Source organism: Cucurbita moschata, unplaced genomic scaffold (assembly GCF_002738365.1).
Source record: "Cucurbita moschata cultivar Rifu unplaced genomic scaffold, Cmos_1.0 Cmo_Scf00001, whole genome shotgun sequence".
Lineage (NCBI taxonomy): Eukaryota > Viridiplantae > Streptophyta > Magnoliopsida > Cucurbitales > Cucurbitaceae > Cucurbita > Cucurbita moschata.
In genome coordinates, this window is record NW_019268517.1 from 629,205 (window position 1) to 639,495 (window position 10,291).

A 10,291-nucleotide genomic window follows, 5' to 3' on the forward strand; every position below is an offset into this window, starting at 1 on the left:
GGGGGGGGGGGGGGGGGGGGGGGGTCGGTGGTCTTGCTTTGCTTGTCAAGTATTCGTAACAGTCTTTCGTTTTCTACGTCGAGTTTCGATTTAGACTTGTTCGATAATTATTTAATTTTTTTAGAAAAATGATAGAGAACAAACAAACAATAAAATATATAAAAGATGAACAACAAAATAAGGCAAGAATTTAAATGCAGAACAAAACGAGAGTTGAAGTATGAATTGAAGTAAACCAACTAACCAGAGAAAGACTGCAAATTAGGGGCAGATCCCAAGTCCCCGTGCGCCCATGCTGAGTGATCTTGGTCCAGTCCAACTAGATCCTCTTTTGATTTCATTCAAAAAGAAGTTAGACAAAAACTCTAAGAAAGTCATATAAATACTTTTCTTCAACCTCCTAAGCTCTTCCTAATTCGTATAAGAAAATCTTATGCTAAATTCCCTTCAACTATAACTTAAGCTTCAAATTTTGTAGCGTCAAGGGCATTATCCTACTCAAAATATGGCAACAACAAAACTAAATGTTAAAAATGTCGATAAATCAAGATCGACGGTATCGTTTCCTTCTTTTATCTTGGCAAGCACCAATTTTTATTGACACTCGTGTGAGAGATAAACGAAACAATATAGGTTATAATAATACAAGGGTTATTGAACTTTCAATACAAACACTAATTCATTTTCTAATTTGAGTGCCTATGTTCTTAGATTGTCTATTATGAAGCCTTGCACAAAATAAAAATAAAAAAAAGAGAGAAAATTGATAGATCAGTGTTTATTTCTACATAGTTTACACATAGAATATGATGGTTACACAACGAATAATCTAACCAGCACTTTATATCAAACAGCCTAGAACCTTGCAACTGCAACAGTTATGTAACAACACTCTAATTTGACATAAACTTTACGAAGTCTATGCTGTGTCTATTTATGGTACGTGATCGACTCGACCGCAATTTTCATGAAATATTCGATCTCCTTTCTACTCATTTAATTTAGCGTTTGAGAGTTGGGTGCAAAGGTTACCATAAAATAGTGCTGCTCCATTCGGATCTCCTGGATGTGTAAGGCTGTTCATCTGGTCCATGGAGAAAATTCATCCTTCCTACCATTAAGCAAAGAACATGAAGGTCAAAGCTTCTCAACCATCATAAATCGCAATGGAAAGTTTGCAACATGCCATAGAAATAAAGATAGCACCAGTATAAATTTACTGAAACGTTAATAACCGTAGCTATTAGCTCTAGAGAATAACGATGGAACTGGCAACAGCACTGAGCATGAAATATATTACAGGCTTAATCTCAAATTTAGAGTAAATTTCATAGGTTCCTTAAAACAATATCAATTCAAAGCAAGCAAATTCCAACGATGTACCTACCGTTATCAGCATCAAGCTACCAGTGAGCAAACAAAGGCGAGTTACTTCCACTCTGGCCATTTCACAGAATCTGATCTTTTCTTCATATTAGATGGACCAGAGCTATTGGGTGAATCATGCCAGATCATCTCCATCTGAAGATAAACAAAGCAAAAAAGTAACGGATGTCCAAGTTTTTTTCATCTCAATATCCATAAATCCCACCAATTAGCTACATTCAAAAGAATACATAGTAAAGAGAACTCATGCAGTGTGGATGTGATAGATTTCCTGTATTTTTTCTACTTTATCTTCTTTATATTAATTTTCTCGTGTAATCAACTATTTTTAATCATTAGGCAGTTGATTAATTTCTTCAGGCATGTTAGCTTTCATTTCTGTCACCAAAAACATAGCTAGAGAGTTTCTAAGATACAATTGGAAATGCAAGTGATATATGTAGCTGTAGCATATGGTATATAACTAGCATGTGGTGTAAAGAGGATGCGAACCTAAATCCTTTACCTTGAACATCATTCATCAGTTGTGGCATAAATCTTAAGACAAGCAATTGTGTACATTTGTTCCTTGATTTGTGGAGTCATAAGCTACCCTCAAATTTACATAACCACATTTAGGTAACTGTTTATTTAAATGATGAATACAGAAGATAAAGTTATTGAGTTGTTAATTGCTTGATATTGATGTTTTAGAAGGATGATTGAACCATCAAAATCTCAACAATAGAAGCTTATTTGTTATTTAGTGAGAGAGAGACTAAATAACTTTTTTAGAGCAAAACAAGGAAGATTGAAGGTTATTGACTTTCTGCTTTAGGTCATGTACTCACTAAAATTGTCTTTGCTTTTGCATGATCTTTGGTATGTATTTCATGTATGCAACTATGTGAGTTTTGTGCAGCATTGCTATGAACTAATGACAAAAGTGCTAGGCTGAGCCAATTAAATTAAAAAATAAAAAACGAAGTAACATCTAGCAAGAAAATGAAGCATGAAATATACCTCTGCAACAAATACCGTGTCACCCTCCTTGATGCCAAGTTTTCTGAGAGACTTGTTGACACCACATGCCTCCATGACATGTTGGAACCTTCTTTCGGACTCCATGTAACTATTGCACGAAGCACATTAAGTCCAATGACCATAAACCAAAAAGGAGAATAGAAATGAAAAGGAGGATAAGAGGAAGTGTAGAAATTGATACATGATTTAACAGCCTAGCAACATTTTAACTCGAAAGAAAGTCAAAACAACATCTTGGGAGAGCTCTCTCCAGAAGAAAGGAAAGGGACTTTTTAAGATATTTTTTCTCTTTAGCAAAGTAATTAAAAAGAAAGAGGGGCTATCGATTCTAATAAAAAAGGGTAGAGGAGCTTCTTGTGTGCAATTTTCAACTTTACGGGAAAGCACTATAAAACATCTTTTAAACATACTTTTTTTTTCCCCTCCTTTTTCCAAAATCTGCTGGAAGGATTATGCCATTAGTAGGAAAATCCAGCTTACTTTTGTTCCTTAATAAAACTCGGTTAATGTAAATACTCTTACTCTTAGTTGCATGGTAGGAAGCGATGGAAACTTAAACCTATCTATTGATACCGAATTCATGAGTGAAGATTAACTTACCGCCAATTTGTCATCTGAACAAATCGTTGTAAACCAGATCCAACTACATGCCAGGAACCGCTATCACGAACAATTTCAAAGTCATCAATAGAAGCACTACGTTGCTTGTGTATTCTATCTGCCACATGGTCCAGATTCTCTGGTATTTTCCCACCTAAAATGGACAGAGTTCGTTAACACAACTTATTGATTGTGAATAAACAATAGAAGATTTATGTAATAGAGAAAATTTCTGGGAACAATAAGTTATATGACCTTGAAATTCCCTGGCTTCTTTAGTTTCCCTTAGTAACTGATATGCAGCACTGATGACTTCATGAGTGCCCTCTCTTTGTACGGCACTCATACAAAAAGTTTCAATCCCACGAGCTTGAAGCTTTTCCTTGAATGCTGGCCAGTTTTCGTAAGCTTCAGGAAGATCCATTTTGTTATAGGCAACAAGATAGGGCTTTTCAGCTAGTTCGGGGCTAAAGAGCTCTAACTCCAAACGAACAGCATCAAATTCATATTCAGGTTGTGGTCCTGACCCATCGACCACATGCACCTATAACTCCACAAGGGAAAATAAAGATACTTTAGCCTTCTATACATTACGATGCCACCAAGTGTTGAAGAAAAAATAAATATGGAAAAAGAGATTGAAGTTTCATTTTCCATAAAACACTGTAGAAGAGGTATTTATGACATTTCGCATCATTCCAATAGATCAAGGGATTATTGTGAGGTAATATTATAATGTACAAAGCCTTGGAGAAGGTAAATTTATCATTTAGCTTCATATACAAATGCGAATAGATATCCCCATTTAAGAATAGGACTTTTATGATTAATCAGCACTCACCAAAAGGATTATAAATCAAGTGTAAACTATAGGATATGAATTTGTACCAGTGCAGAACACCTTTCAGTGTGACGTAGAAACTCATGGCCTAAGCCAAACCCCTCGTGTGCGCCTTCAAGTAATCCTGGAAGATCTGCTACCACCACAGTTGAGTCATAGTCAAAAGAAACAACACCTAAGTTTGGGAGTAGGGTAGTAAAAGGGTAATTTGCTATGGCTGGCTGGGCAGCACTTATCACGCTCAAAAGTGTGCTTTTCCCTGCATTTGGTGCCCCGACGATTCCAACGTCTGCAACAAGCTTTAGCTCCAACTCCAACCACCTGAAGAAAATAGTTAGTACTCCTATCCAAATAATCATCCATTCATAAGACAACAATAAGTTGTTTTTCTATAAGAAAACTACTTCCATTAAGCTATGGGAAATAGTTTTTAACGAGTTCCTAGAACTGCCTGTCCCCACCTCATCTCAATCCTATCCCTTAGAATGGCATCACCCATTTTGCTCAATGATCTTGCATCACTATGCGTCTCACACTGAGGGAAAATGGCATGTCCATTCGGGGCAAAAACATTGAATATTTTAGAACCAAAATACCCAACCCCGAACTACATCCTCACAAGGTTTAGGCACTAGCTCCCACCAAACTAATAAGAGCTAACACCCTCCACCCCATCTTCCATAGAATCCCTCATTATTATTTCAAGTTAGCACAAATGGGGAAAAGGATCTTTAAAGATGGAAAGGAAGTGAAGTGTAATACAACTCCAAGTAGACATGACTAAAATCAGTATGCCACTTAAGGGAACAATAAAACAAAATAAATAAATAAAGCTCTTCATTAAGCAAGCTTAAGTATTTTTTTTCTCAATCAGATCTCAAAACGGGAATTGAAAAAAGATCAGAAGGAACCCATTTTTCCCACCATCAAGCCTTCGGCTAAACCACTCTCCACACCCCTGGACAATGTCTTCCATCGACAAAAAATTTATCAAGAAAATCTCAACTCAAGTGATTGTAGGCTATGTAGAAAAAAAAAAAAAAACTTTCTTCAACAAAACTTCATCAAGAAAATCTCAACTCAATGATCCTCAAACTTTTCAACGTTTTATTGTGAAAAGCAAATTTTTTTTTATTGATTTTAAATTCCTTAGGTTCCTAATGAACTCTATACTGTGTCAATGAGAACCTCATCCATAATTTTTCTTTAAGCCACAGACCTACCCAATTAGAAGAAATAGTATGAGCTAATACCTTCCTCATTCTATCTGCCAAAGCCTTAGCATTGATGTGGTAGAGATTTCTCAAAAGATTAGTTGGCTAGGAAGAAGACAAATGTAGGTCTCCCTCATATTCACATTGATTATACCACTTTGAAAAGACTCATTAGCCACCTCTAATAAATTGAAAAGACTCATTAGCCACCTCTAATAAATTGGGCTGGAGCTTAGTAATTTTTCAATCACCCAAATATAGGCCAAGGGGAACCATTAGGATGTGACACCTTGAAACTTTGTAAACTAAACACAGCCCTTAATCTCCCAAGAATGAAAAGCCTCTTCAAACTTTCCCTCTAAGGATGCGAATCTAGTCCCTCAACAAATAGCTTAAAAACTTAGGAATGAGCATAGAAGGAAGTGGATAAGATGACCATCTTTTCCATCTCCTTGTCCCCAGTAGTCACGCTATCATTACTATCAGCAAGAGAGATTCAAATTTCCTGAAATTGAAGAAATTATAAAAGAAACACGTGTAGCTATCCCTTTCCTTCATCCACATGACTCTTAGTTTCATACTCACCTAGCGAGACCATTATAAGAGTACATTCAACTTAACTATCCTCATTGTTTGAAAAAGAAGAAGAACGCCCTCACACGGGCAGTCTCCAAGCACAAAGGAGGAAGCATTTGAACAAACGACCATTACTAAAAATGGGTGCAAAACAATTAAGAATATGCGTGCTCGTGTGGTGAGAGACACAACAAGAGCATTAGGTACCATTTTCAAAAAATCATACAAAAAAGGAAGAACATAAAAACTCACATTTCTGAACCCTCTTCTCCATTCTCTGAAATCTTCGGAACCTTATTTGACCCGGATTTGAATGATGCATTGCCTCTTCCACCTCGTCCACCGCGCAGCAACAGAGCCCGCTGCCCCGGATGTAACAATTCCAACAGAATCTCCTGGCTAAATGCGTCTCTGATCACTGTTCCAGGGGCCACCTTCACCACCACATCCTCACCCTTCGCCCCGTTTTGCATTCTCCCCTGCCCATGACTACCCCTTCCTGCACGAAAATGTATACCATTTCGAAATGGTAATAGCGAATTCATTGACGCATCAACTTCAACATACACATTCCCACCTCTCCCTCCATCTCCTCCTGAAGGGCCACCCAGCGGCACATACTTCTCGCGCCGAAATGCCACAACGCCATTGCCACCATCTCCAGCTTTCACATAGATTTTCGCTCGATCAAAGCACCGCATTACTGCTGGCAGCCCCTTCTCCTTCACATCTTCTTCGCCAGCTTCATAAGCACCATCATAATAGGTTTCCACTTCATCAGTATCAACAAATCTCCCCTTCCTAAATGCCAAAACCTTCTCTCCTTCCTCATCTAACTCTTCCTCTTCCTCTTCCTCTTCCTCTTCCTCTTCCACTTCACTATCATCGCCATACTCCTCCATTTCAGAGTCATACTCCCCCTCAAACACTTCAAACTTCCCATAGCCATTCCCAAAACCCAAATTCCCATCCAATCCTCCTTCCTCTTTTTCCTCCCTCTCTTCGTAGTTCAAAGAATCCAAATCATTTTCCTCCTCAATTATCGCAACATCCGAATCCAAAAGCTTCACCTCGGACGAAACCTTCGAAGAAGAAGAAGAAGTAGAATCAAAAGACGGGGAATCAAAGCTAAGAAGAGCGAAGTCTTCCCTGGGAGGGAGGCGAGTATAGGTAGTGGCTTCAACGCCAATGGAAGATAACTCCTTCGAATTGGTTCTTATCTTAACGCTATTACGATCAAGCTTGTCGTTCCCTCGAAGCTTCTTGGGCGACTGTATTCTTCTAGGGTTTCGAATTCTGGGCCGTGCAAGAGCTTGCGGAGCAAAGCAAATTGAAATGGCAGCCATTTCCAAATCCGATGAAGCGGCAAATTTGCACTGCAACTTCAACTTCAACTTCGCGGGGTTTGAGATGCGGTTACGAAAGGGGTTTTTCCAGCCATTCAATTTTCGACACGTGTCCTTACACTTGAACGTCATCTTAATAACCCAATCTTCACCACTACGACGTCGTTTTAAACCAATGACTGTGCTGGCGGTGGTTTTGCATTTCGGCCCTCGAATTCTTGAAATTTATATTTTGGGTAATTCTTTTTTTTTATTATTTATTTAACATTAAAAATATTGTCTTGATATGAGTTTTATTTAATTTCGGTCAATATACTTTAATATAACTTAAAATTGTTTTAATTTATGTTATTTAATAAAATCGTCTATATCGACCTTTATTCTATAAATTTATAGAAGATCTTTTATTACGTAAAAATTAATATTATTATTCAATCAAATTTAATTAAAAAATAATAATTTTGAATTGACGGTTTAAAATAATTTTAAATTTTATTGAAAAACATTTATATTACGACACGAATTAAGTATATTTTGATTACTAAAATTGAGAGTTAAAATAAAACAGTTTGTATATATATTATTTATGTAATATTATTATTATTTATAATTCAAACAATAAATAGCTGGCTCGTGACAAAAGCTAGAAAAAGACAAAAAGAAAGAGGCCAAATTTTGGAATATTGAAATTTAGTGGGCAATTGTGTTAATTTTGAAAGAATAGCGAGGTTAAATTGAAAACAATTTAATAACGAGGCCCTTGGGTTGATAATTGTTATAGATTTAGAGAGATCTCCCAAGTGGCGAGTAAATTAACAGAAACAAAATCATCACCGAGTTCATTCAATCGTGAACCACCTTCGACCAACCTGCGTGCGGCTCGATCGGAGCTAGGGTTTTTTCACTCGAGCTTCTCCGGCGGCTGAGAGGCGTCTTGAATCGGACAATTGAAGTCGCATTCCAAATTGGAGTTGTTTGCGTACCTTGAGAGCACCGGTGGTTATTGCTCAACTATGTATAGTGGTTCCAGTGACGGCGAAGGCCATGAGGCCCCGCAACGGAAGGTACCTCCAGCTTCGTCTATGCTGTGGGTGAGGAACCTCAGGAGATACATCGGAACCGGTACCGGGCTGGGATCTGAAGCTTTGATGGGTTCGTGTTTCCCCCATATTTCTTGTTCTTCTTGCTCTCTGTTAGTGTTCCTTTGTTTTACGGAAATGTTCTCTGATTTGGTTGATTTTCCTGAACTATGGCTGCAACGAAACTTAATTGTGCTGAAAGATAATAGGAAGTTGTTTCAATACTTTGAATCTGTAACTTTTTGTTGTAAAATGTGGAGTATTCAGTATTTAGGAACAAACGATACAATCCAGTGCTCAGTTTATCTGAAGAGGCATAAAAATCTGAACAGATCAAGCCCTGCAATGGCTATTTCTAGTCGATCTGGGTTCTTGAAAATTGAATTAATTCAAAAAAATCAGCAAATGCATGGCTCCTAAATTGCATACCATCTTTTGTTAGAGCCACCGAAGAAAATTGATCAAAGGTGAATGTATGCTACTTGATGAACCCTTTAATCTACTTTGTAACCCTAATCTTCTACTTTGGCCCTTTTAAGCATGCATGTCCATATGCACATGTTCTTGCTGCTTTAGGAATTCATCGAGTAGAGTTGGAGACTCTTGATACTTATCCTTCCTCTTGGATCTATTTTATTTTAGAATTTTTTAAAAAAAATTTTTTGGCTAGGGTTCGTCAAGGAAATTCTGATTATGATCTAGCAATTAGCAATTCCTTCCCCCGCTATATACATTTAAATGATAAGTTCTGTTTTTTTCCCTCCTACTCTTACCGCTGTTACACCTTGATCAACTGTGTATCTGAAAAACTATTGTTGATGTTAGAAGAAGTATGACAATGAAATGGGGAACCTAATTTCTTTTCCCCCCTCTTTTTTGTAGAGCTTGAGACAAAAAAAATTCTACTTGATATTTTCAAAGAGAAGCAACGGAAAACTGCTGAAGCTGGTACAATCCCAAGTTTTTACAAGAAGGCATGTGTAATTATAGTTTACATGTATTAAGAGTAAACTCGGCTGCATAGTTAGTACTTTGATTTTAAATTGAAAAATAGATGCTTTATCATGTCCTAATGTATTGTTGACATCATGATAGAAGAGATGCAATTTTGCAGACTAGAAGATATACTAACCCAGAGCTTGGCTGTGCCATTTATTTTTATTTGTTTCATTGAATTGTGCTTTTCTCTTCTTTAGAAACCTGAGGAGGGATCCATCAGCCACAGGGTTCAGAGACTTGCCAAGTATCGTTTCCTAAAGGTATAATTACCCTTATCCATTTGCACGATGGATGTTCCATAGATTTATCTGTTTGAGCACAAATATTGAGTTTTCTGCACCACACATTCTTGATGTGCAGAAACAATCAGATCTTCTGTTAAATGCTGATGATCTAGATGCAATGTGGGTTTGCCTGAGGGAAAACTGTGTAATTGATGATGCAACTGGTGCAGAAAAGGTAATATATTTCTGGCTTGATATTTTCGGCAACATGCCACATAAGCTTACATCTGCTATATTCCTTGAGCTGAAGTTCATATAGCAACTTGCATATCGCTTAGGATTGCTATTGGAAGCTTTGCCAGACATGACTGCATAGGTTAATATATTAGCAACGTTTCTGGAGGAGAAGTGTACATGTACAATAGTATTAGCTTGCTTAGCAGCCTAAGATTGTGTGTGTTCTGAAAGGATTGTTTTTTTCATTTTAAAGTGCATATTTTTTGTTTCTGGAAAACGTTAATTTAATGGTTCAAGGCAACAATTGTACATGGTAATTAACATCCTGTGATTACGATTCTGTCCTTGTAACTGTAATTTACCTCTGGTTATTTTGTTTGAGCTCTTGTGACTGCAGTATATTTTGCTAGATCTGTAGTAATGCTTACATGTTCTCTTGTTTTTCATTTCTTAGATGAACTACGAAGATTTTTGCCACATTGCTTCAGTATGTGCTGAGCAAATAGGACCTAAATGTCGGCGATTTTTCAGTCCCTCTAATTTCATGAAGTTTGAGAAAGATGAGTCCGGAAGAATTGCAATCCTTCCCTTCTATCTTTATGTGATGAGAACGGTGAGTTTAGACCCTAAGGATTAACGGTATTCTTCCATATCAATGTATGAGGAAGTATAAATGATGGAATAATCTGCACTTAGAAGTCAATAGTTGTCATGCTTTTTTTTTTTTTTTTTTTTTTCCTTGCAATGTTTTTTTAGGACAAGGGTT

At 37.1% G+C, this 10,291-nt stretch overlaps 2 protein-coding genes across 6 annotated transcripts in view; one reads left to right on the forward strand and one right to left on the reverse strand.

Moving 5' to 3' along the window:
- Positions 1–134: 134 nt before the first annotated feature.
- Positions 135–7,018, reverse strand: LOC111443752 (GTP-binding protein OBGC, chloroplastic). 4 transcript variants are annotated; one of them, XR_002710569.1, is made up of 8 exons: positions 5,893–7,018; positions 3,898–4,171; positions 3,265–3,553; positions 3,010–3,163; positions 2,389–2,497; positions 1,388–1,521; positions 1,033–1,111; positions 135–328 (listed from the first exon to the last, which is right to left on the reverse strand). XR_002710569.1 is itself a non-coding variant. In XM_023081660.1 (7 exons), the coding sequence occupies exons 1-6, from the start codon at positions 6,984–6,986 to the stop codon at positions 1,429–1,431; spliced, it is 2,013 nt and encodes a 670-aa protein (XP_022937428.1). In that variant the 5' UTR covers positions 6,987–7,018; the 3' UTR covers positions 611–1,107; positions 1,388–1,428. The 4 variants fall into 4 exon arrangements, 2 of the variants coding, with proteins under 2 accessions (XP_022937428.1, XP_022937427.1); XR_002710570.1 differs by having other exon boundaries at positions 141–328; positions 1,033–1,107; XM_023081660.1 differs by lacking the exon at positions 135–328 and having other exon boundaries at positions 611–1,107.
- A 759-nt stretch (positions 7,019–7,777) lies between these two features.
- The window catches only part of LOC111446401 (probable serine/threonine-protein phosphatase 2A regulatory subunit B'' subunit TON2), a 6,682-nt gene continuing 4,168 nt past the window's right edge, over positions 7,778–10,291 (forward strand). For both annotated transcript variants that reach the window (XR_002711060.1, XM_023085216.1), the window contains exons 1-5: positions 7,778–8,138; positions 8,948–9,039; positions 9,262–9,324; positions 9,425–9,523; positions 9,980–10,138. Coding sequence is in view for 1 of the 2 variants with exons in the window: in XM_023085216.1 (XP_022940984.1) it covers positions 8,000–8,138; positions 8,948–9,039; positions 9,262–9,324; positions 9,425–9,523; positions 9,980–10,138 (552 nt within the window). In the remaining variant the exon portion in view is untranslated. The remainder of the gene's footprint in view (positions 8,139–8,947; positions 9,040–9,261; positions 9,325–9,424; positions 9,524–9,979; positions 10,139–10,291) is intronic.

Coding starts and splice junctions, on each gene's coding strand:
- LOC111443752 (XM_023081660.1), bottom strand. CDS start 6,986: ATGGCTGCCATTTCAATTTGCTTTGCTCCGCAAGCTCTTGCACGGCCC. Junction 2,498..3,009: donor GTTCAGATGACAAATTGGCG/GTAAGTTAATCT, acceptor TTCGTGCAATAG/TTACATGGAGTCCGAAAGAA. Junction 1,522..2,388: donor ACACGGTATTTGTTGCAGAG/GTATATTTCATG, acceptor GTTTATCTTCAG/ATGGAGATGATCTGGCATGA.